Source organism: Melopsittacus undulatus, chromosome Z, assembly GCF_012275295.1.
Source record: "Melopsittacus undulatus isolate bMelUnd1 chromosome Z, bMelUnd1.mat.Z, whole genome shotgun sequence".
Taxonomy (NCBI): Eukaryota; Metazoa; Chordata; class Aves; order Psittaciformes; family Psittaculidae; genus Melopsittacus; species Melopsittacus undulatus.
The window spans coordinates 2103165-2129535 of record NC_047557.1 but is presented as its reverse complement, the minus strand read 5'-3'; the positions used below and the strand labels follow the sequence as shown (position 1 = coordinate 2129535).

Genomic DNA, 26371 nt, shown 5'->3' with positions numbered 1-26371 from the left:
CCAGGGATGGGGCAGCCACAGCTTCTCTGGGCACCCTGTGCCAGTGTCCCAGCACCCTGATGCTGATTCAAACCCTGTACCCCAAGCTCAGTAATACCGAGGTGGAGTATCTCCTCGCCATGTCTTGGCATGAAGGGCAGATGTACACAGGTCAAGACTATCAGTATCTAGTCAGTGAAACACAGGTATTGTCAGGACACCAAAGAAGCGTGTGTGATGGGAAGTCGTGGGTTAAGTGATTTAAAACACCACAACACACAGTCTAACACCCCTCAAAGTAACAGCAGTTTGTTCATGTTCACAATGTAATCTGTGCCAGAGCCGGAAATGAGAATAAAACATATTTCTGTTCACAGAAGCCTTTCACAGGAAGCTTTACCCATTTCAGTAAAAATGTCCATCAGCACAGAACCCTAACATCCAGCAATTTCCAGGGGAAATGGAAAAAGCTAGAATAACAGTAGATGCACTCATGTCAGAAAGCCAGGCTCCTGTCCTCATTCAGCCTCCCAATCCTCCCCAGTCAGAAATATTGCCTTTGCTTTCCTAATAAAACAGAAAAACACCCACCCAAACCTTTGAGAGTACAAGGTTTTGCTCCAGTGCAGAGCAGGTACATTTCTCACCTCTCAAAAAGCTTCACAGACATTTATAGAAAGGATTGTTCCTCTCCAGCTTGTTTAAGAAACATCCAACCAAAACATGCATTGTCTGAGATGATATATGAAGTAGGACATTTATGCCCTTTTGGGATGATTTATTTCAGCATCCTGGCAACTGAATACGAGGCTATCTTTTCTGAGTATACAAATACGCTGTGCATAGCACAAATTTACAGCAATTTCATGGCAAGATGATATTCTGGGAACAATAGTGGGGATTTTCAAGTATACTGAAGATGTAGACCTAAAAATTTCTGCATTACTATGAGCAACTTTCAAAGTTGAAGAATTTAACTAAAATTCCTTAGTTCCCACTGTAACAGACTACAGATTTCTGAATTATCATTTATTAAAAGTGCATTAATTTAGGGAAGTGCATAAACTTAGGGAAGTGTGACAATACTCCTCTTCCTCTTGCATCGCTATTTGTGGACAGAAGGGATCTTAAGGAGAGGAAGGAAAGACTCAGATGAATAAAGGAAAACAACAATGCAAATTTAAAAAGCAGCATTTTTACAAGCTATTTTACAGCCAACAATATTATGACAGCCAACATAATAGGCAACAGCACTTGTTTTTCATCCAAATCTGCTATTTTCCTCAAATCCTGAAGGATTTCTCAGATGTTACAGAGTGTATCACCACAGATAACAGTGAGAACAGTGTCACCACACGTGTGCCCATGGGAGCAACTGTGAGCCATCACAAATTTGGCTCTTAAATGAATACTTCCATGGTTTCTTACCAAACCTTTATATTCTCCTGCAGAAATATCTATACTTGTAGGGGAGTGATCACACAAACACTCCCCACACTCACTGAGATGTGGGTGTCTTGCTTTTGCCTTTTTCTTTAGTGGACTAAAGGTTTCTAATGGCTTTCAGCAGGCAAGGCTGTGGTAGCTGTCCCTTGTTTTGAGCATCTCCACTCTCTTTGGAAGGAAGGAGTGTTGGAAGACCTGCAGGAGCCCCACAGGAGCCTTGGCTCGCTCCGGGTTTCTGGGGCCCTTGGAGACAGCATGCCAGGGAGCCACAGCTTCTCTTGGCCTGGATGAGGGGTGACAGCTCCAGCCATTCAGCTGCACTCAGCAGGAGGCTCTGGAGCAAACCCTCCTCCTTTCTGCAGGAGCTGGGAGGCACTGCCACACACACAGAGCTGAGACGCAGCGCATCAGTGATGGAACCCTGCCCCATAGCGATGTACCAGTGAGGCAGAGGAGACACCAAACCTTGTGTTCTGAGCTACCGCTCCTGTCACCACAGCCCCTTCAATCACTCATGGTGACTGTGGACCAATCGGTTTACAAACATCCCACTTCAGGCAAGTATTTCCCTTTTCTAGGGAAAATCTGTACGTAGACAGCAATATCAGATCAAGTCAATGGGCTCTCTTAAGCAGCAACTTGATGCCATGGTTCGTTAGCTAGAGTGTTGACTATCAGGCTTCACTTCTGTGGATGGTTAAACTGTGCCACTTACAATTACAGCTCTTCACTCTCTAATTTATTAAAGGATAGTTAAAAAACTAAGAAAGAAACCCTTAGCAGTGTTAAAGAAACTCAGGAGCAACAGCAGCACATCCTGTATTATTCTACAGAACATTAAACTGACCAACAGAAGAAATAATTATTCTAGATATATTCTAGAATGATTCTATATGTTACTTTAGAATTATTGTATATATTAATTATTCCATTCATGTAGAATAACAAAAACTATCCTGAATTTTATTAGTTTTGTCCCAGTTAAGTTATATATAAACTACTTCACAAAAAAAGCCAGTTTTCATTTTATAGTCACATACCATAGATCACTCTGACAGTAACCAGCCTTCCTTTCTCGTATCATTCTCCTCTTACCAATCCCTCAGAATGCTCATAAGAATCAAATTTAAGCTCATTTATATGAGTATTGCTAGTGGAAACAAGTTTATGGGAAACAATAAATCATTTTATAAATGTACACATCTAGAGAAAATACGGCTTTTCACGCTGCTTTTGACATAAAGTTCTTTTAAGATTTTATGATACATGTATACAGTTATAACAGTTTATAATGATACACGTATAACAGTGCATAACATTTCTAGTTACTGATGAGATGAAACAAAGTCAATCAAAATAAACTATTCACAGAAGTCAGCAGTTTAAAAAAACAGAACAAACCAAAATCATATCATGTATTTCATCTGAAATGTTTGAAATGAGTAAACATTATCCAATATGCCTGAAATTAGTAAACAGGATCTAATAAAGCAAAGGGGCCCTTCAGGACTAAGAATTCTTCTTATGATAACAACCCTCCATCCTCATAACCCCAGAACATTTAAAGAGGTAAAGGTGAATGAATGTAGAGCTCACCCTGCTAAAAACTTAATGATTAAAGCAATATAAAAACTCCCCTAAAATAAAGTGAGTAACTCAGAGGTACTAGTGTGGTTCCACAGCACCTGAGCTGTGCCAAGTAGCTCTGTGCATGCTGTCAACCTGCATAAAGCCATGGAAAGGTAAAACACCATGGCTAAAACTTGAAGAGATTTAAGTGCGTGGGTAAGGTATATATGGAAAGCAGCAAAATGCCTGCAAGCTGAGCTATCTAGGTAGTCCAAACTGTGTTATGGCATTACTGCGTCCCAAAAGCAAGACACTCTGCAGCAGGGCACTGTGAGTCAGTAAGCAATACACCTCCAGTGACCCAATATATGGATTGGAAGCTGCCACAAAAACCAGGCAAGTGCTGCAACAACTCTGAAACTTTCCATATATACCATGAAAGCATGTATACTATCTAGTTTCTCCTCACACTTGCAATGCAAGAATACAGTCAGCAAATCAGCTCCATCAGCAATTCAACTGCTTATCTTAGCTCTAAGGAACATGACCAACTAAACAGTATTTCCCCAAGGGCTATAAAGTTTCAGGCAACTCCTGCAGACTTTTGGATAACCAACCTATTTGTAAGCCAGTTTTATTTGTATTTTTTGAAATGATGAAGCTTTCTAAGACTTTTCAAGTCTGAAGAAAGGGGCATCCTTCTCTGCCCTGTTCCAGCAGCTGAGGAACTCCACCTCAAAACTCCCAGAAAAACAATAATGTATAATTTCTGCTTTTCCATGGGCTGGGGGAAGGGAAAAAAAGCTTTGGAAAAAGACCCTGTAAGCCATTGCAGCAATTTAACACCTCATTTTCATCAGTTCATGGTTAGAAGCAGGAACAGATACAAACCTTGGGTGTTCTTGAAGGACATAATAGCTTGCCTGTAGGGATTCGGCGTATCTGGAGCATCGGTGAGATTGGCCAAGACCAGCAGCAGCAGTAGGCTCTGGTTAGCCAGAGGGGAGCACTGCTCCAGCTGTGGTGCTGGTTTGCTGCCCACACCACCGAGTGTGAAGACTGTCCACAGGCCAGCTGCAGAGAAAAGGCAGAGAAGACGACGTTAGTTCAGACTGTAATGAACAAGGCTCCTTTAGAGGAAAGGATGGCACCTTGACACACAGGTAGAGAGAGGAGAGGATAAACAATTCACCCCTGCACAATGAGCTGACACCTCTGACTGGTTTCTCAACATGAAAGTTTCAGGAGTAACACAGCAGTGGGCACAGAGAAATGGGAATTTCCAGATCACTGGGAATTCAAGTAAGCTGTTCCCTGTGAGGGTGCTGAGGCGCTGGCACAGGGTGCCCAGAGAAGCTGTGGCTGCCCCATCCCTGGCAGTGCTCAAGGCCAGGTTGGACACAGGGGCTTGGAGCAGCTGCTCCAGTGGAAGGGGTCCCTGCCCATGGGACTGGATGAGCTTTAAGGTCCCTTCCAACTCAAACCAGTCTGGCATTCAGTGATATAAAAGGAAATCAGGAGAGGTGAAACAAAAGTGCATTTTTGAAGGGGAAAACCTTAAACACAGGGCAGATACCAGCCAAAGGATGCATGTAGCAATCCTAATAATGCTAACATAGTAAGAGAGGAAAAGAAGCTTGTATGTCACAATTTAATAAAACCAACTCGGTCCATAATACAGCATTCTATTTTTAATAAACTCAACATATTTTAGGTAAAACATGGTAACAAAAGGTAATACTGCTTAAACCGGAATCTCCAGAATGAGAGTCCTATAGAGATCATCATTATTGCTCATTATTGTGGGTAGACAACTTAATAGCAAGTAATAAACCTTCTGGAAAAGAAGACAGGATCAACAGTAATTTAAATTTATATTTTAAGGTATTATTAAACTCAGCCTCGTATTTTTGCATTCCTACAGAAGATGAAACAACTTGAAAAAGCACTCCAGTCAGAAGTACTTATACTGCTCAGAAATTCCTTTTGAAGACATTTCATGTAAGATGTTAAGGTATGGATGTAAAAAGGGTTTACAATAATTTGAAAGTCTAGTTAACAAGAAATAAAAGTCTGAAGTGGTAAATCACTATTTGTCAAAAAGAAAAACCCAAACAGTCAAAAAAAAATTCTGATTCCTCTTGGGTAAGCAAGCTCCTGTTGTCTCTAAAAACTGCTTCGAAAATACACAAGTGACAAAGTACAAAAACTTAATTAATTTTAAACCCTCAAAATTTATTAGGTACATAAATGTAAATAGATCATCACTCCACAGCGACTCACAGTTCTTTGCTCATGGTCTACAATAAGAATGCATGTTAGCATACCCTCCCCTCTTTCTAGGTGTATACACATGGTGGATATACAGTATTAAGGCATAATGCCAGTAAAAAGCTCCTGAAGGCTGCTTGTTAAAACTTCCATTATCATACTACTTGAACTTTGATGTTTGAGCCTGAAATGCAGTAATTTTCATATTTAATTCTTAAAACATTAGGAAAAAATAAGTCCAATACTAAGCTACCGTATTTGGAAATCCTGTTCCTAATTACAGCAGTGTTGATGAACCAAGCTGACCGGTTACATGCCAAAATACTAAAGCGGAGATGCTGCAGATTCTGGGGAAAAAGTCAGGTCAAAGGATGAATTTTCCCCCCCCCCCCCATTACCATGGTGATACATGGTAAGTTCAATTCCACTGCACATCTACCCTTATCACATCTGGACTCCTGATACATTCCAAGGTGATAAGAAACAACCCCTCTTGATGACATTGACCCCCAAATGCCTGCTTAGAAGGGGTTATTTCTGAATGTATCTTGATATTTCATTCCAGAGACGGAGCATTTCATTGAATTATCCATGTAATAGGTCAAAGTCTTGAATTATACAGCACAAAAAAGAAACAATCTCAGCTGAAAAACAAAACAAAATTCCCGTTCCCTTTTTTCAACATTATCTAAATGAAAAATTAATTATAACACTTTTTAATGGAGACAGAAAAATTAAAGTTTAGTTTTCAGTCTTCTGTCTGAAATCTAGTCTGCTAGATTCAAGACACAAAGGATAAAAATCTGTAAGCTATTTGAATGCAAAAGCTAAGCACAGTATAACCAATTAAAAGAACTTGAAGTACTTCTAGTCCTGCACAATGAAAGCCAGGCAAAGAGTATTTTTCTTCAAACATAATTACATATAGTCAGATTTAGTAATAAACCAACACTCCATCATCACAATTGCAAGGCAATTACTGCCATGTCAAGGGCAGGGGAACTAATGCCATTCAGTACTAAGCAGCTTGAAGGAGTTCTTATAATAAAAAGCACTATAATTACAGCCTTCCTAGCAAAAAAATCATGTTACATTAACAATCCCATATCACTGTGGTTTTGATCCAGTGTCCTTAAATCGGAAAGAAGCTGAATAAAGAATACAACCATGAAGTTAGCTTTTAGACCCACATGAGTTATCCAGATAGGTAACATGGAAAGAAATTATTCATACATATATTTATCATCATGTGTTAAATTAATTCAAATTTGGCACATTTGCTTTCTTAAAGTTTAGTGTACTTCTCATTTTTAATTTTTCCACCACCCCACCCTTCTGAGGCTGGCATCTGCCATTACTACACCTTTCCTCAACAGCTAGGAAAAGACAGATATGGCCAAAATCCTGGTGAGTTAAGTTCAATCTTCCAGTAGGGAGAATGAGGTAATTATGTCCAAAAGAAATCTTCACATTGATATATGACCCAAGTAATCTCCTGAAGTTCCATCTCTTGCTGGCAAATGTATTCCTGCAGAAAAGCAATCCCACGCTAACATGTTTGTAATAATCCTTTCAGTTCCAAAATGCGATGTCATGTTAGGTGGTACCTATCAGTTGGTGCTCCCAACTTACTCAAGTTGAGAAATTCCTAAGGAAAATATCATTTCTCATCATTAACAGCAGCTTCAAATGCTATTTAACTAAATAGCTAAAGAGCTTGAGAGGACAGCAAGACAAGAATTCTGTGCTCTGGCTGTATTCTACATGTTTATAATATTTTAAGTCTCAGTTTCCTACATGTGGTTTTATATTTATGTATATTTCAGTATTACTAAGCTGTATTTCAGAGGATTTAGGAAGCAAACCAAAAATAATTTATGCTGCAACCCCTCAGAAGTTCTCCTCATTATATTCTTTTCAGATCTGATATTAGGGTTAACAGAAAACGTATGAAGAATATACACTGATACAAAACAAGTATCCAGCATCACATTTCAGATTCTGCTTCCTGGGAACATCCTGTGATGTTCTCAAGCAGCAAAACAAAAACCAAACAAATAAACAAATAAATAAAATCTCAAAAAATCCCACCCTGGAATACAAGGAAGAAAATGCAGTGTTTGAAATCCCTGTTTAAGCCATGGGTAGCTGTGACTGTACTAGTGCTGCCTAGCATCATTAAAAGCATGGAATGAAATTTGCTCAGACACTTCAACACTTAGTGCTTGATTTTCCTTCACATTTAAATTTCACTTTCAATTTCCTATTCTCTTGTCATTTTAAGACATATCCCAAGGGAAATGTAAATTACAAAAGTTTTCTTAAAGCTTTCTATGTCTCTGAGCTACGACCCAAAACTAAACTGGAGAAGTGAAAAGGATGAAGGGGGTGACCTACCTGCAATAGCATCAAGACCCAAAGTACTACTAAAGGTCTAGAAACTCTTGGAAAGGTTCTGCATTACCTAATGTTACCTTTTTGGTGCTAATTACAAGCCTGATGAAGTTAATTACCCGTAATTCTAAAAGAGTCTCTTCAGCACTGTTGTGGTATAAGGCAGCTGAACACTATACAGCCACTCACTTGCTCTCCACTGAGTGGGACTGGGGTTCGAATTGCAGGAAAAAAGGTAAAATTTGTGGGTTGTGATAAAGACAGTTTAATAGGACAGAAAAGGAACGGAGAACAATAATAAGGGTAAAAGAATACACCAAATAAGTGAAGCACAATGCCATTGCTCACTACCCGCTAACTGATGCCAAGCCAGACCCCAAGCAGCATCCACAACCCTCTGGCCCCCATTTCTTTTTTGCTCAGCATGACATTATAGGGTATGGAATGCACCATACAGCATGGAATATTCCTTTGGGGACTTGGGGTCACCCATCCTGGCTGTGTCCCCCCTCCCAGCTTCTTGTGCCTCCCAGCCTCCTCACTGGTATGCAAAGCTGACAAGACCTTGACTTACTGTACGCAATGGAGAGCTGAAACATTGAGATAACAACATTATCAGCATTATTTACCATCCTAAATCCAAAACACAGCACTACAGAAAATTAACTGTATCCCAGCCAAAACCAGTACAAACATTTATGTATTTCGATCATTTATTTCATCTATGTAATTTACTGTTTCTGTAAAAACTACTTTTAATTGTCATTCTCTAATATCAATTTATTTCTTGACTCAGAACCACACTAACAGATTTTTTGTTGATTAATATTTAACATTCAAGTAACATTTTGACAATTATTTCTGGCAAGTACACAGACACTTTGAGAAGAAACAGTCTGCTTTTACCTTTAAAACAAAATTGGGAGATGCATTTTTCTCCTCCACAAAACCACACATGGAAGCTTTGGGGTTTTTTTCCCAAATTCATATAATTACGAGTAAGGCATGGCAAGGAAAGCCAGTCTTAGATTAAGAGCAATACATGGGGGGGTTTTGCAATAGAGAATCTGAGGTCTCCTGTAAGATGGCTAGAAACAGTGTTCATAGCCATGAAAACAAGACCAGGACCTTAATCTAGTCTCAGAGTCTGTGGAACAACGCTTGATGGCAAAATGAAGTTATGACACATTTGTCAAAAAAGAGTTTTTTCCATCATACTGTTATTTAATGTAAACACAATTCTGCAGAATGCTCAGCCTAATGTCCTGGTCTCTGTTACGCAATAAAAAGATACCAATTAGGTTCACGTTTGTACCTATGTGGAGGAAAGTTTAAATGCATTTTATAGTTTCATGCAACAAAGCAACATTTTCTGAGCTGTATTTTAAAGATATTTTAAAACCAATGGATTGGTGGAAATGCAGAGGGTAAAAAATTTACTCATTATAAAGCATTGAAATTTATGGTCAACTGAACTTCTAGTACTGCATGCTGTTATTTCAAGTGAGTGTATCAACAAACTGTGAGCTATAATCAATTTGTGAGCTTTTGGGGGATATTTATGAAACTAGTAGTAAACGAAATGCATCTTATGCGCCTTCCAATGTAAAGTCTTGGAAGAAGATAAACCCTTCTGAGCTCTCTCCCTGGACAGAGCATTAGAGCACAAGAAACTGCTGTTACTTTTGTCACAATATTTTTCTGGGAAAATGAGATATTTAGGGTTTTTTTACTTAATAGCAGTTGCAAAATGCAATCACAGTAATAACTGAACTTCAAGTTTTCCTTTGAACAACCTAATCTTCACTAAGTTTAAATGGAGGCATTCAATTTCAGTTAATGCTGGCATACCCATTTGCCTATGCCCATCAGCAGAGACAAAGATATCGCTGTCCCACTCTGCACTCTGCTCACCACTGGTCAGGCTACCCCTAGAACACTGGGTTCAGTTTCAGTCCCTTGCTGTACAAAATAGATGTGGATGGATGGAGAGGGTACAGAGAAGGGCCACAAAGATGATCTAAGGATTGGGCAGCATGTGAGGAAAGGCTGAGAGCCTCAGAGGAGACCCTGTCACCGTGTTCCAGTATTTAAAGTGTGCCTACAAAGAAAATGGAGACTCCCTGTTGATGAGGAGTCCTATGGGAAAGATGAGGGCGATGGGCACAAGTCACTCCCGGGGAGATTCCAGTTGGACACTAGACGGAAATCTGTTGCAATGAGAACAACCAGCCATGGGAATAACCTCCCCAGGGAAGTGGTGGGGTTCCCCAACACAGGACACTGTTAACATCCGGCTGACAGGGTGCTGGGACATCTAGTCTAGGTCATGCTGTGCCTAGACAGGTTGAACAAGGGGATTCTTGAGGTCCCTCCCAGTCCAGGATTCTGCGATTTCTCTCCTCACTGGAGCATGGTAACAGAACAGGTCCTTCCCTCATTCCCCTCCCCATATATACAGCCCAAGTCCTGTCACAAATCATTAGCATCTCATAGACTCAGAATGGTTAGAGGTTGGAACCAATCTCAAAGCTCACCCAGTTCCAACCCTGCTGCCATAGGCAGGGACACCTTCCACTAGACCATGTTGCTCAAAGCATCCTCCCAGTGAGTTTTATTACTTTTGGTACTATATTGCAGGGTGTACCAGATCAAGGTGCAGCCCTGTGCTGCTTTCAAGACTAAAAAGGAAGAAGAGTTTTAGTAGACATGGAGATCTTCAAAAGATCTTCTTGATCACTTCCTGTCATTTTAACATTTCCAAAATGGAAATTCTCTTCCCTTACTGCAAAAATGGGAAGAACACAAATAGATGAGGCTAGAGAAGACAGTTTAAAAAGTGTTAAATACGAGAAAGAACCACAAAAACCCCCACCAAACTCATGTAACTCATGTTTCAATATCTGTTCAAATCAAGTCCTAGCCCCACACCCTGCCTTCCTATTTATGAATCTCTCAGCACCCAGAAGATTGTTCAATCATGCAACAACATCTAAGACAGAAGTAAATATAGACTATGAAGAACCAAAGCAAAAGTGATTTTCATTGCATCTAATTGATACCATCACGGACTTCCTCCACCAAAACCAGTGAATAACGTGTTATTCAAAAACATTACAATTACCAGTTCATTCTTACTACGTTCAAGCAGCAGCTTTGGGAACTTGAGGATTGGGTGGTTTTTTGTTGTTTTTGGGTTTTTTCTTATTTTATTTAGTGCTTATTATGTGTGTCACATTTCTTAAGTCAATTCAATAGTTCTCACATTGTGGTCTGATGAACACTTTCTGGTGGCCCATGGAGAGCTGGTAGTTCACGTTGTGCTGGCTCTTGTCCTTGTTTCCAGCTGCTACATTGTGTTAGAAGAAAGCTAAAAATACATAAATACTTTCCTACGATTACTTTTCCATGTAAGCAATTTCTCAAGTTGCCACGGGGATGTTATGTGATAATGAATGGGAGAGGAAAAAGTGGCCCATGGAATCATAAACGGGAGAGGCTGGATCAGCGAGGCAACTGCTGCATCAAGATGCAGTTCACATAAAGTTGTCTTACGCTTTATAAGCACATCCTTAACATCTCCGGTCTTTACTAAAGCAGCTTCAAACTGCTAATTGTGAGAAGCTCCGGGTATACTTGCTTAAAATGCTATAAAAATAGCAGCTACATTAATTTCAGGAAAGTCCCATTGCAAGTTTTTGGAAGATTTATTACAGCAAGAAACAAGCAAAGCTGAAGTACAGGAAATATGGAATAATTTCTATGTGGTTAGTGAACCTGCGTGTTAAGTATTCCATCCTCAAGCAACAATAGACTCATAAGGAGCATAAACACACCAATGCACACACAAACTACAGCCCCTGAGTGAAAAAGTGCATCTGATTGCAGCATGGATTATTTTAGGGAGGGAATTTCTAAAAGTGAGAAGCATAAAAATGGCTGTCCTAAATATTGCAGTGATTGTGTTTGCAGTAACTGCTTCAGCTGACACAAGTCCTTATTAATGACAGATTTTTGCAACATTACATTGACATGGTAATACAAATGACAAAGTAATTATTTCTTTTAATTTTCAGCAGTATTTTCATGCTCTCCACTGTCTGGCATTGGGCAAAAAGAATTAGCCCAAGATAGCTTAAGACACAGAAGGAAAGATGCTGTAAAAACAGCTATAAATGAATAGTTTCTGGGCAACACACAGTCTAGTAAAATAAATCCACATTTTAAATACTAGTAGGCTAGCTGGTTTCTAAGTCATCAGCAGGCTGCAGGAAGTATTCACACGTGGGAGATACTGGATTTAAAAGCTTGTGGGCAGTGCTGTAAGCATTTTGAAACAACAGCTTAAAACATCTTGATTCTATTTATTGTTTGGAACATAAGAACAATACGGGATGTATATCAGAGTAAACGCATCACCAGTTGAAACAACACATCTTGGCTTAAAATCTGACCAAGCTATCACTTAGTCCTTGGTGCAAAGTGCTGTGCGATGTCAAAGTCACACTTCTCAACAATGTACGTAATGGACTGCCATGGGCTGTAGTTCAAGTAATTATTATTGTAATCAGGAATTTATTTATTTTCAGTATTTAATTCCTAATTATTACAGAAAAAGTAACTGCAAAGCTCTAGAACAATTAAGCACATGTTTCAGATGACATTTTTGAATGTTTAAGGAATAAATTACAGAAGACATATTTTAAAAACAAGTTATTTTCTTCTCATCAAACCAGAGCAACAGAGCCACTAAGGCTGGCTCATTGCAATATATGAGTGAATGCAACTTATTTGTTTGAGGCTTTTCACACCTAATAATATTATAGTAAAGGAGACGAGTATTTCATCCCACTTGCCAAGAACAGCAGAAGGTAGTCATTTCTGTGAAGCCAAGCCCTGCAACACAAAACATGCTGCCTGCCCCAGTCCTGACCAGTCACAGCCCAGGTCTTGTGTGTGTTTATATCTGTGTTTCCAAAATGCAACCCAAGCACCTGATTTTCAGCCATCCCCATTGCTCCAGGCACTGCTGCAGCAGAACAGGAAAGCTGCAGGGAACGGCAGCGCTATAGGAGGCACCGGAAAAAAGGGAAAGCCCAGCAATCTACAAATAAACTGTCCTAAAGCTGTAGCATGAGAAGCACCACGGTGCCCGGGAAGGCTGGGGCTGTGATGTCATTAACACATTCTGGAAGCAGTTTTTCAGGAAATGAATCATGGAAGTAAGTGAAAAGTGAAGATGCATTAGGTAACTGTGTTCATCCCCTACCCATGCACCAGTGTTCCCTCCAGTACATTTTGTTATTCTATCCAGTCTAATTTTAAGGGACTAGTAATGGAGCTTGAACCACTTCCTTTGGGAAGAGTGTTCCATAATCTAATAAACCTCAGCATTAAGATTGTTTTCCTAATATTCAGCCTAAGCATTACTTTGTTCGACTTTGTCTACTTATTCCTATAAGTGGTTCTATGTAATACCATAAAACCTTTCTCCTCCACTTCAGTGTTTACAGCCTTTAAATAAAAGGCACAGTCATGCCTCCTTTGTTGCCTAGCCAAATTATATACACAGATTTTTCTTTCCTTTCTTTGAAAGTCTTTTCCATTTTGCTTCAAGCGATTAATCCCAGCTCCAACACTTCGCACGACCTCTCAAATGTCACTGCACTGAGAAAGATTACAAACACTAAACTGCATAGGTCTAATATCATAAACAAGCTTATTCTTCAATTCACTGCAAAAAATATTGTTTATCTATTTTAAACCATTCATCCTCTTTTTTACCACTGGATCTCAGGAGTTCTTTACTTTGGCATCTAAACTGATACAGGCTTTTTTCAGAGCTAGAGCCATATCTGTGCCTTCAAATTACCTTACCCTTTCTGCTTTGAACTTCAAAATAGGAGATCACCTTCTCCCAGGAGCATGAAGTCAGAGACTTGCACTCCCATTAAAGCTTTTGACGCCACAGCTGTATCAGAAATGTATAAAGGCATTCCCCTCTCCCCCAATTATTCTGTCTGAAAAACTACAAAAACATTTATGAACAACTCTTACGTGCACACAGGTGCTGTAGAATGGGATAGCTTTTGTTAGCTGGAACCCTCTGAAGACATTTTTAGTATCTGTAACATGAATCTTAATAGCATACGTATCTCGTGACAGACGCCTTGAAGAATTAAGTAAAGCAAATTACATTATCACATTCCTGAATCAAAAGGCCATAAAGATGCCAAATAAAGCTAGAAATAACTCTAATAAGCCATCAATTCACGTCAAGAAACAGAGAAAAAAACCTTATAGCATGGACACATCTTAAACAAGAAAGGAAATCCTCACATTTTTACTAGCTCCACACAAGGCCTTTTGATGAAAACGTCCATTGCAACTCCTTTGGATATAAGCAATACAATTTCTGAGATGAAACAATATTTCTCCTTCATATATGAAGACTGTCCAGTATAACAGAAACCGCAAATGTGACCATAAAGATAATAAAGGTTTTATGATACTATGTAAGTATTATGACTATTTTAAACCTGGTGATGGGTTTTCTGGGCTTGTTTGTGTGTTTGCATTTTGGATTTGTTTGGGTGTTTTTTCAGGTAGAAAACTCCTTTGTGTTTTGCCCAGAGCACTGTCCTGGTCCTTCATTGTTGTGGTCAGAATGGAAGGGAGCACAGTGAACACGTATAACCACACTGATGGTGGTGGTGGTTTTCTTCAGTAACATTCTTTGCCAACACAATCAGACAAAATAACTGGGGACAGAAACAAACATGGAAGCATGTTCAAAAGATATCTTGGCAAGGTGAGAGCCACATTCATCCACAGCATCGATTCTGACAACAAAATGATCACACTAATCCACTGAAGAAAAACATTACCAAGACCAAACCGATGGCTCAAAGAAACCAGACGAAGAAGATGGAAAAGACAGAGAAGTTTTAGAAGCTGAGTAGAAAGGAAGAAATCATTTTTCAGAGCATAGGATCACAGAATGATTCAGGCTGGAAGGGACCTCAACAGGTCCCTGGCCCAACCTCCTGCTTCAAGCAGGGGCAGCTATGGGGTCACACCAGGTTGCTCAGGGTTTCATCCAGCTGAGCCTTGGAAACTTCCAAGGATGGAGATGGCACAACCTTCCTGGGCAGCCTGCTCCACGGCTCAACTGTCCTCATGGTCCTCACACATAAATATTTCCATAGGATTCCAGAAACTCTTAATTTCTCTTAAAAATAATTCTTCATTTATAAAATGGAAAAAAAATAAATCCCTTTCCAATCCTGCATGTTTAAAACAGGATTAAGAGAGAAGAAAGACAAGCAACAAAAAAAAATTCAGAAGTAGAAAATAAACTTTCCAAGAAGAAAAATCAGATTTATCGACACTGATATCAGATCTCATGATTTCACATTCATTCCTCCCTCTTTAAAGTTGGGTGCACGGGGCTGTTGGGGAAACGATTTTAAGATGTGTACATGCTCAAAGAGGAGGCATTTTGAATTAAAGAATACCTTTAAACCTAGTGCTGGCACATGCAAGCATTTAAAAAACAAACAAAATACTAGCTTTACTTACCAAAGTTACTTTTACAAAACCAGCAAGTCAAACACTTGGCAGCTGTAGTTGCCAGTCATTACCTCTTTCATAACAAAGTCAGTAGGTACTTATCAGCAATCTGAGCTACACCTACCTCTGCTCAAGCCATTGTAGTATGCACCTAGGGAAACCACACATCTGTTTTAAAGAGTTTATTACAGAAAATAGAGGAAAGAATATAAGCCCTGAAAGAAAGGTACACAGAACAAAATAGATGAAGGCAGCAATTACATTTAGTATACTATATAATAGTTAGGAACGATTAAGGAACAATGTAATCCATCAAGGTGAATTTATGGCACTGCTCTATGTATTTTGACAAAGACAGCAGTCAGAGGAATGTATGATTATTCCTGGAAAAAATCCACAACAATCGCACTCATGCTGCCTTAGACAATAATGCCTATGCAGCCACAGCAATGGTGGGCAGAGAAATTATTCAGCAGGAGAAGGGATCAGTGTAGTGAGTTTGGAGATGATGTAATAGTAAGACAGTATCCTGAATTTTACAAAACTCTGGAAAACTAAATGTGAGAAGACATTCAAGGGTCTTTATCAGGTTTCAAGGTGTCCAAAAGTGCTCCACACACCACATTCCGACATTTCCCATTCACGCACTGCAGAAGAGGTTTTAGAACTTCAGGTCATGAACTTGGTAAAACACGAAGCATCAACCATAAGAAAAACAGGAGATGCAGGCTGACAAACATCTTGAAAGTCTGATTGCTGTTTACTGGAGTCATAGACAAAAAATTTTAGATAGCTCAGAGCATACTGCAGAAAACTCACAATTTTTCCTGATAACCTGGTCCTTGAATTTTTGTTGTTTACTGAAGGCTCAGAAAATAGCAAGAATTTGTAGTCACAAAGTTATGCACATCTTGATTAACCTCCTTTTAGGACAGAAGGAAGAGAAGAACAAGACTGCTAGCATAAATTCTTCTATGTAGCAACGAGACCAAATATTACTCTAATATTTTTACTGTAGATAGGTTCATTTTGGGCTTTATGTAAGTATATGAAAATTATATTATATATAATAATATTTTAATAAATTACAAAATATAATCGGTTTATTGACATTATCAACTATATACCAACTACGAACACATGAAGAAGACAGAATCATGAAGTAGCCATCATGTATAAATACACATTCATAACACATGCATTAAGTGTGAATTTCCTCCAAGTAACATGGCATCCCCTATAGGCAATTTAATAGAACCCCAGCCTGGTTTGTCTTGGAAGGGACCTTAAAGCTCATCCAGCTCCAACCCCTGCCATGGAAGGGACCCCTTCCACTGGAGCAGCTGCTCCAAGCCCCTCTGTCCAACCTGGCCTTGAGCACTGCCAGCAATGGGGCAGCCACAGCTTCTCTGGGCACCCTGTGCCAGTGCCTCAGCACCCTCACAGGGAACAGCTTCTGCCTCAGAGCTCAGCTCAGTCTCCCCTGTTCTGGCAGGTTCAAGCCATTCCCCTTGGCCTGTCCCTACAGGCCCTTGTCCCAAGCCCCTCTCCAGCTTTCCTGCAGCCCCTTTAGGCACTGGAGCTGCTCTCAGGTCTCCCCTTCAGGAGCCTTCTCTTGTCCAGGCTGCCCCAGCCCAGCTCTCTCAGCCTGGCTCCAGAGCAGAGCTGCTCCAGCCCTCGCAGCAGCTCCATGGCCTCCTCTGGCCTCGCTCCAACAGCTCCAGGTCCCTCTTGTGCTGCTGCCCCAGAGCTGTACCTCAGCTCCAGTATTCCAGGTGGGGTCTCACAACTTCCTGGTGTTCCATGCACCAGGCTCCGCTGCACTTCAAACACAATGTAAGACCTAACTTAAAGATGTGGTGTTCAGTTACTCAAACAAGTGGCAATAAAAGTTTTTAACACCTTCTCATGCTTCTCCTACTGCAATGACAATCTGTTCCAATCATGGGCCACGAGATACACATGGCACACACATGTTCAGAGTCTGAAGCAACTGCAAAACTCATGGTTGTCCACGCTCCACCTGAGTTCTGTTCTCTTGTTTATGCAGATGACACCAGAACACTTGAAGGAACCCATATTTTCCATACGATCCCATTATATTGAGTGCTGTCATACAGCACTCAAATTCTCCTTTTGTCATTAACCTTTATTTCTTGGATTCCTGTATTACTTTTAAATAGTGCTAGTTAGGATGTCCATATTAACTAATGATTCTGAAGCAGGACCCTCAGAAGAACTTCATCCATGCACAGATGGGGAAGAAGGGAGGTGAAATTCAGACTGCCATGGGCAGAAGTGACCTGTTACATTTCTAGACAGATTCTGGCATCCAACCACTGACTTTTCCAGAGCAGTTATAACTTTATATCACTTTGCAAGTTTAACACACTGCTCCTTTTGACCTGTTGTGACTGCAGGCACTCAGTGCAAAATGAACCTATTTCTTAAGTGAGACATGAGAACATGAGGAACATGAGAAAGTGGCTCCTGGGAGTCTCCCTTAAAAATTATTTGCCATATGTCCAAAAAAAGAAATTAATAATAAAATGGTAAGTGACAAGGGAGAATTATTTTTTTCTGGACTCAGCTGTCTAAAACACAAGGTAATTTTCATCTTTCTGTTCCCTTCCTTGTTAAAGGTATGCAGCTGAGTTGCCATGGCAAGACATACCCATTTCCATCGCAACAAGACATACCCAAATTCCATGATACCACATCTGCCTTGTTGAAGGGCTTCACAGCTCATTCTTGACACCACTCAAGGGGTCAAATACAGACTTAGTTCAAGTCCAGTATTCAGGAATCAAGGGTCAGCTTCACCATGGAGAAGTCAGCTTCTATCTGTGTTTAACCAGTCAAGAACTAAGCAATTGTGATGGAGCTGCATGAGGTAAGGGGTGAATTCATTGCCTGTATCACAACCAGATTGCTTAACAGACCTGCTGGACATGGCTCTATGATGATGTCCCTCTCCTCCTGGTCCCAGTTCTCTTTCTTCCCTCCAATCACTGAATTATACTTCTTCAGCTAAACCTCAGCTTCTTCCCCCACCTCTTCATGCCGTTCCTGCTACCAAAATAGATGTCTGCATGCTCCTTTCCTCATATGCCAGGTAAAGATCCCAATCTCCAGTTTCTGCACTGAAAAAACTAAGGAATAGCTAACACAGCAAAGTCACTGCAGATCTGCTGCTTCCCTGCTAGGCCTAAGTTACACTCCTCCAAACTTGTGAAGCATCCCCAGGCACTGGTACCTACAGCAGCTCCAACCAGCTTCTCCACCAGAGCCATCAAGAGAGCATGTAAAAGCAACTAAATACAACTCCAAATACAAGTACAGTTGGGAAACTTGGTTCTATACAGTCTGGGAGAGCTCTGGCTGCCACCCATATTCCTGAGATTTGCTCACAGTCCTTGGACGCCAGCACCTCTCCCCAGCACACACATGCAGTGGGTACATTGGTTTTCATCTGCTCCAGCCTTTCCCTATTTTTGCTCTAAGCCATAACATTTTACAATGCAGAGATAACTTCCTCCTCTACTCTAGCAGCCGTACCAAGGAAGAGGAAGACCCAAAGTGTTAATTCCTTTGCTTGAAACCTGGTCCACCAGCTACTGAATGAAGCAACTGCAAGGAAATTCTCCTCCACATTTTGGAACTAGCAGACTCCACGAAGGGTGCCACACAGAATCATGGAATGGTTTGTGGTGGGAGGGACCTTCGAGCTCATCTGGTCCCAACCACTGCCATGGGCAGGGATGCAGCTTGCTCCAAGCCCCTGTGTCCAACCTGGCCTTGAACACTGCCAGGGATGGGGCAGCCACAGCTTCTCTGGGCACCCTGTGCCAGCGCCTCAACACCGTCGCAGAGAAGAGTTTCTTCATTATATCCTACCTGAATCTCTTCTGCTTAAGTTTAAGCCCATCACCCCTTGTCCTATCACTGCAGTCCCTAATGAAGAGTCCCTCACCAGCATCTCTGTAGGCCCCCTTCAGATACTGGAAGGCTGCTATGAGGTCTCCATGCAGCCTTCTCTTCTCCAGGCTGAACAGCCACAGCTTTCTCAGCCTGTCTCCATACAGGAGCTGCTCCAGACTCGATCATCCTCATGGTCTCCTCTGGACTCGCCCCAACAGCTCCATGTCCTTCTTATACTGGGGACACCAGAACTGCACACAGTCCTCCCAAACCCCACTGGCACAATGCTCTGTGTTAACACACCTGATGAAAACTCAAGATTCAGAGACTTTGCTGACAGATTTTCACCAAGTTTCTGCTCAACATATGCAAACAGTAAGTTTCAAGACCTTGTAACTTCATCAGATCTAGTAAACTTCAGGCAGGATTGCAAATGGCACATCTCTGTCCACAGTTTCACTCCCTTAAGACCCCCTTCCCAAATCTCAAGAGCCTGTTCCAAGGCGTAAAGGCTCTAAAACTCCTCAATAAAACAGATGTAAGAATCCAGCATTGGTTAAGTAACATTTTTCCCTAACCTCATTCTCAGAAACAGAAGAACTGTTTTCAATTAAAGCAGTGCCAGTAAAATAAAAATACTGAAAAAAAAATCAGCCTAAGGAAGACACTCAGCATGAAAAGTTTCATCACAAACAACTGAGATTTGAAGAAGAAAAAAAAAGAGCAATTGATAATTGGATTTCACTACAGAAAGTGCTATATAAGCTAATCTACAGGCATCAATAATAGCTTCGGACATATGAACGTTATTAAAACAGTACTTCCAATGATAAAGCATTGAGAAAAATAGCGGTCCTGACAAATGAAGTCCTGCCCCTTGAAAAAGCATATCACGGGCAAAGCAAAGTGAGATTTGTCATTATCTTGACTAGCAGAAAATGACTCCTTAGCTGAAAGAATCTGCTCCCCCTGCTCGCTGTTCAAAGCAGGACATAAATTGCTGCCAATGTTGATGAGCTGTTTTATGTTAGCACCTGCCCTTTGGCTTCAGTCTCTGAACTGAAATCAACTCCAGAGGCATCAGTTAGTAACAAGTTTTTGTCACTAGACACCATGGTTGGATTCAAACCAACAAAATGGAGCCGCAATACATGATATCCTATTTGAAGTCCTCTTACGCCTCTAATACCCATTAAGTTGCTTGTCTTTTGGGTAGATGGCCAGTGTGGAGGGAATGCTGTTGGAAAAGGTTTTCATGTATTGGATTTGCTGACTACAAAAATACAACGCTATGGGGGGAGAAAAAGGCTGACTAAGTATTACTGACTCTGTCTGTATATACAAGCTTTTTTATAAAGATATTTTTTTTTCCAGCAAAAATTGATAGTTAACATTGAAATTATATAGAAACATGTGCTAACACTCATCAACTTCACTATTACAGACTGAAATTACATATCATGTATTAAGAAATTTTTGGTTCCAAATCCTGATTTGCCAGTTGTTATTAACCTACCTTATGGCATTAATTACATAAAGATTTGCACTTATACTAGTATTAGAAGTTACATTTAGAGGCACTTTGTCTCTAACATGCATATTCACTTCCAAAATGTTTCATCTTTAGTACCCAAAAATGTTTTACCACAGGGCAAGGGATTCCTGTAGGCTCTTTCCTGTTCATAAGGATTTTGCAATAGTGCCAAGCCATTAAGAATAAAGCGTTTGCTCTCTGGGAGTGCAATTAGGAAATACTGAGGTCTATCCATGACTGCCTTCTCTGCAACCATCTACAATAGGTCCTATGCCCATGCTTGAGAAAGAGGTTAACTTTTTAATATAACCTACAATGCAATTCTCATTCTGTACAAGACTAACCTCGGTGTTAAGAAAAGGCAATTTGTGCAGTAAGACTGCACTCAAAAGCACCACAACCCCCATGGTTACTGCACACACTTTTGAACAGTGCTCCAGATTTTCATGTAGCTCTCTCTACCTAGCCCAAATGGGAAACAGAAACTGCTGGCAAGCCCTACCTAGCCCAAGACAGCCCTACCTTGTATACAGTCTCTGCAGCCGCCACTTGTGCACTGTAATCCTGGTTTTGGGTAGGTAATTCAGATGTTACCTCTATTACCAAGGCTGGTTGATGATACTGTCACTTTTAACACACAATTTCAAGCTCTGTGAATTTAAATACTTGTGTGCAAGAATATTCAAGTGCCTTTGTGTCTATTCAAATTGCAGTTGGTAACTGTGTTTCACATTAGTTACCCTTTCGTGGAGGTTTTTCAGGAATACTGACAACATGCTTCCTTGTGTTGTGGAACACATGAGGAAAATCCATGGAAAAATGGATGTTGACTGCCTACGTCCTAAACTCCATTTAGCAAAACGAAGAATTATAATTAGCAGGGCCAGACAAAGAGACACATGTATATGCATCTTATAAAATCATCTGAAATCGTTAGTTAAATGGGGATCTTCCGCAAGCTATCACATGCAAGCAGCATGTTTTCCTAACCTTGAAGCAAGGCCTAGCAGTTAAATCACGAGGGTAAAGATCAGAACACTGGAATTTGATTCGTAGTTGCAATGTCAATTTCTTGTATAATTTTAGTCAAGCTGCAAGAATGTTATTTCCTCTGTTTCCCCTATCTGTAAAAATGAGGTTTTTTCTACTTAGTAAGGGCATTTACATCTCAATGCCCTTGGCCCGAACATGAGCTGTTTGTTCTCGTTAAGGCTGGATGATATCCATTTGTCATCTCCCCAACATCGGAGCTCAACAAGGTACTTGAACACAGGAAGAACTACACTGGGTTTACCAAAACTACTCTCATCATTACAGTTTTCCAAGGATGCAAGTAGTGAAATAATACTTTTGGAAAAATCCTTAGTTGAGAGGTGATTCATTAATCTGGAGCAAAGAACAATTATTAGCAAGCAGTAAACTAATCAGATTCCCGATAAGGGCTTTGGAAAATTAAACGAACACTGGGCTGGTGTAAGTCAGGGACGGGACCGATGGCTGCAGCATGAAATCCTGAGCTAATGTCCCCATCGCCTCAGAGATATCCAGCTTACTGAAGAGTCAGAATAGATTACATATACATTGGAATAGATGACATACACATTGTGTACATATATGTGTATGTATACATACATGCAATTATATAATCATATAGATATCACATATAAATATACAGAAAGACAGATAGATCTTCAACTGACGTTCTGAGAATGCCGACTGGTGAGAGCAGTTCCATAGATAAAAACTATTGAAGGCTCAGTTTCCGAATTGAGGCTTAATTCAGAAATCAGCAGTGTGTCACATGGATAAACCTCAAGCCAAAGTTGAAGTTATGCAAGCTAAAACATTTTATTACCTACATCTAATATATATATTTAACATATTTTCATATAATTTACATTTATAGACAAAATTCTTGTTTACATTAATGTAACAAATTATTCTTATATAAAATTTATGCAGATTTTAATTATTATCTCTCTATGCAGATTTTAATTATTACCTCTCTAGGCATTTTGATACCTTCAAGACGTATATTGATATATATATATACACACTAAGCATATATTGATATAGTATACTAGATCATACACGTCTATATTATAAAAATGTATTTATGTCCCTACATTATATATGTACGATTTAATTTTTCCATCATATACATACACAGACAGAACTAGTGTCAACTGCTGTGGTGCCCTAAAAACATCTCACATTCAATTTGACCCAGACTTCCCTTCCAGCTGGGAGTAAACTCCGCTGAAACCTCCCACATTTTCATTTGCCCTTCTCTTGCAGACAAGGAAAATCTTTGCTCAAGGTCATGATCTGATTTTCTTAATTCTTAATTGAAGTCTGTTAACTGTAAAACATTCAGAGGATTCTTCCAATCCCAAGTATCTTGTCAAAGTGGAATTAATCTTCCTAGTTAACAAGGTCAGTGTTGACACAGCACTTGCTGAAAAGATTAAGAAAGAGGTAAGAAAACAGACTCAGCTTATGAACTGCTTGTCGATGGCAGTAAGACAATTTAAAGTCACCGCATTAAAGGCTCAGAGAGGATGTATATCAGATATTAGAGGCCCTGAACATAACTAAAAAGCACCATGACTCAACTGCAGAGGAAGGAGACTATTAAATGAAAAAAAAAAGATTAAGTCTTTTCCAAATCAGGAAAGAAAAAGGTACATCAGCTTTGGCAAGTTCAGTGCTAAACCATATTGAGTCAAGCCAAAAATAACTTAGGAACAGCTTGCTAAAGGTATAAAAATTAACAGTAAAAGCTTTTTTGAACAATCTGAAGTAGACAGCTCCACAGAGAGGCCTAAAAGCAATGGAGGCATGAAAGGAACACTCCAACACAGACAGGCTGTAGCAGATGAGCCAAATTAAGTATGTCGGGTTCATTTTTTAATACACTCTGCATACACCATCAGCAGGTCTGACGCAAGACTTGTGGAATGAGCAAGTGCTGTGGCATCCACGCTCAGCCTCTTTCAGCAACAGGTCATCTTCGATCAGGCTGAGACTCACCAGGAAGCTGCCTCTGGAGAAATAGTCTTGTAATGTAGAGTCAGGAGAAGACTGAGAAAGAAATTCAGACTAGCCACAAATCATCAAGGCCAAGGTGCTCATCTGGTAGTGCTAAAGTAAACTCTTGCCATTAAACCCTCAAATAGAGTCTGTTAATAAAGAACCATAAACTGGCACCAGCAAGGTCAATCTGTGAAGAGCATCCAATGGATGCACGTAACAACATCCCTGTACCATTCACTGTAGGCAACGTATAAGCAGAGCAGTGACAAGCAGGAGACACATGGATAAACTACAGAATCATAGAACACAATCATAGAATAGTTCGGTTTGGAAAGGACGTCAACATCATCTAGTTCCAACCCCCCCCTGCCATGGGCAGGGACACCTCACACTAAACCATATCACCCAAGGCTCTGTCCAACCCTGCCTTGAGCACTGCCAGGGATGGAGCATTCACTACCTCCCTGGGCAACCCATTCCAGTGCCTCAGCACTCTCACAGGAAAGAACTTCTTCCTTATATCCAATCTAAACTTCCCCTGTTTCAGTTTCAACCCATCACCCCTTGTCCTATCACTTCAGTCCCTAATGAACAGTCCCTCTCCAGCATCCCTGCAGGCCCCCTCCAGATACTGGAAGGCTGCTATGAGGTCTCCATGCAGCCTTCTCTTCTCCAGGCTGAACAGCCACAACTTTCTCAGCCTCTCTTCATACAGGAGGTGCTCCAGTCCCTGATCATCCTCGTGGCCTCCTCTGGACTTGTTCCAACAGTTCCATGTCCTTTTTATGTTGAGGACAACAGAACTGCACAGAATACTCCAGGTGAGGTCTCACGAGAGCAGAGTAGAGGGGCAGGATCACCTCCTTCGACCTGCTGGTCACCCTCCTTTTGATGCAGACCAGGACACGGTTGGTTTCTGGGCTGTAAGCGCACACTGAAGCTGGCTCATGTTCATTTTCTCATTGACCAACACCCCCAGGTCCTTCTCCTTGGGCTGCTCTGAATCTCTTCTCTGCCCAACCTGTAGCTGTACCTGGGATTGCTCCGACCCAGGTGTAGGACCTTGCACTTGTCATGGCTAAACTTCATGAGGTTGGCATCAGCCCACCTCACAAGTGTGTCAAGGTCCCTCTGGATGGCATTCCTTCCCTCCAGTGTAAGAACCACACAGCTTGGTGTCATCGGCAAACTTGCTGAGGGCACACTCAATCCCACTGTCCATGTCAGTGACAAAGATGTTGAACAAGACCGGTCCCAACACCGATCCCTGAGGGATACCACTCGTTACTGGTCTCCAGCCAGACATTGAACCGTTGACCACAACTCTTTGAGTGCGACCATCCAGCCAGTTCTTTATCCACCGAGTGCTCCACCTATCAAATTGATGACACTCCAATTTAGAGACAAGGATGTTGCTTGGGACAGTGTCAAATGCTTTGAACAAGTCCAGGTAGATGACATCAACTGCTCCAGCCCTGTCCATCAGTTCTGTAGCCCCATCATAGAAGGCCACCAAATTGGTCAGGCAGGATTTCCCCTTAGTGAAGCCCTGCTGGCTGTCACCAAGCACCTTGTTGTTTTTCATGTGCCTTAGCATGCCTTGCAGGAGAATCTGCTCCCAGATTTTGCCAGGCACAGAGGTGAGACTGACTGGTCTGTAATTCCCCAGGTCATCCATTTTCCCCTTCTTATGATTGTTAGAGAAGATTTAGATCAGGATCTTACATAGGTAAGTCAAATCTATTAAAAAAGCTGCACCAACCCTTCCCATTTGCTTAACATTTCCATATGTTTATCTCACAAACCTTTCAAACTTCTTGAAGGAGTCAAGAAACAGGAGTAGGAGCAATCTAGTTGGTACAGAGCGCATGTCAGTTGAGATTTTAACACAACTTCCACCAAAATGCAGCCCCTTCCCTTTGCACATCTCTTCCCACTTTCTGTACCCTTCTGAAAAGAAACAAACCCTCAAATATTTGCATAGCCACAGAGGAAAATTAATTTCTTTAGCCAAGTTAGGGGAAAGGACAATGTTGAGCTAGCTCAGTTCTCTGCAACAACTCACCCATGTGGCCACACAGATGCAAATATGAGCAGAAAATGGGAAGGCAGAAACATGCAGGCAAAACCGGTAGCATGTGGTTTGAGCTTCTTTCAACATACTCATACTTCTGTTGGATCAAAAGTGAATGTGGAATTGGACCCACTACAACTGGATTTCTACTAGGCTTTATTAAAAGAAAAAGCAAAGCTTCTGAAAGAATAAGAAAAGCATACATAAAATTTAACAGGGACTAAATAAAGGAGTAAGTGGTCAGTCTGAGTAATGAATTATCTCTAGACTACTACCCCAGCTACTGTACAGCTGACTTGGACAGTAACACCTCTGATTTTCCATACACATCTTGGAAACCAGCAAAGCATTCAGGGGTTAAAATCTGAAGATAGAAAACATATAATGCAGAACATCAAATCTAAAGTGACTAACAGTCACAAAATAACCTCATGATGGAATGCCAACTAACTACTGAGGGACAAACATGCCTTTTGGGACATATATACACTAGACAGGCTAAGAAACCCAAGCTAAACACCACAGCAAGATTTAAATTAGCTATTTACATTCAAAAAGGAAACAACAGAACCAAT

The 26371-nt window shown here is 40.7% G+C and overlaps 1 protein-coding gene across 1 annotated transcript in view; it reads right to left on the bottom strand.

The window, feature by feature from the left end:
* The window catches only part of DYM (dymeclin), a 225360-nt gene that overhangs the window by 129895 nt on the left and 69094 nt on the right, over positions 1-26371 (bottom strand). Inside the window, exon 10 of the mRNA XM_031045692.2 lies at positions 3886-4068. Coding sequence (XP_030901552.2) covers positions 3886-4068 — 183 coding nt within the window. The remainder of the gene's footprint in view (positions 1-3885; positions 4069-26371) is intronic.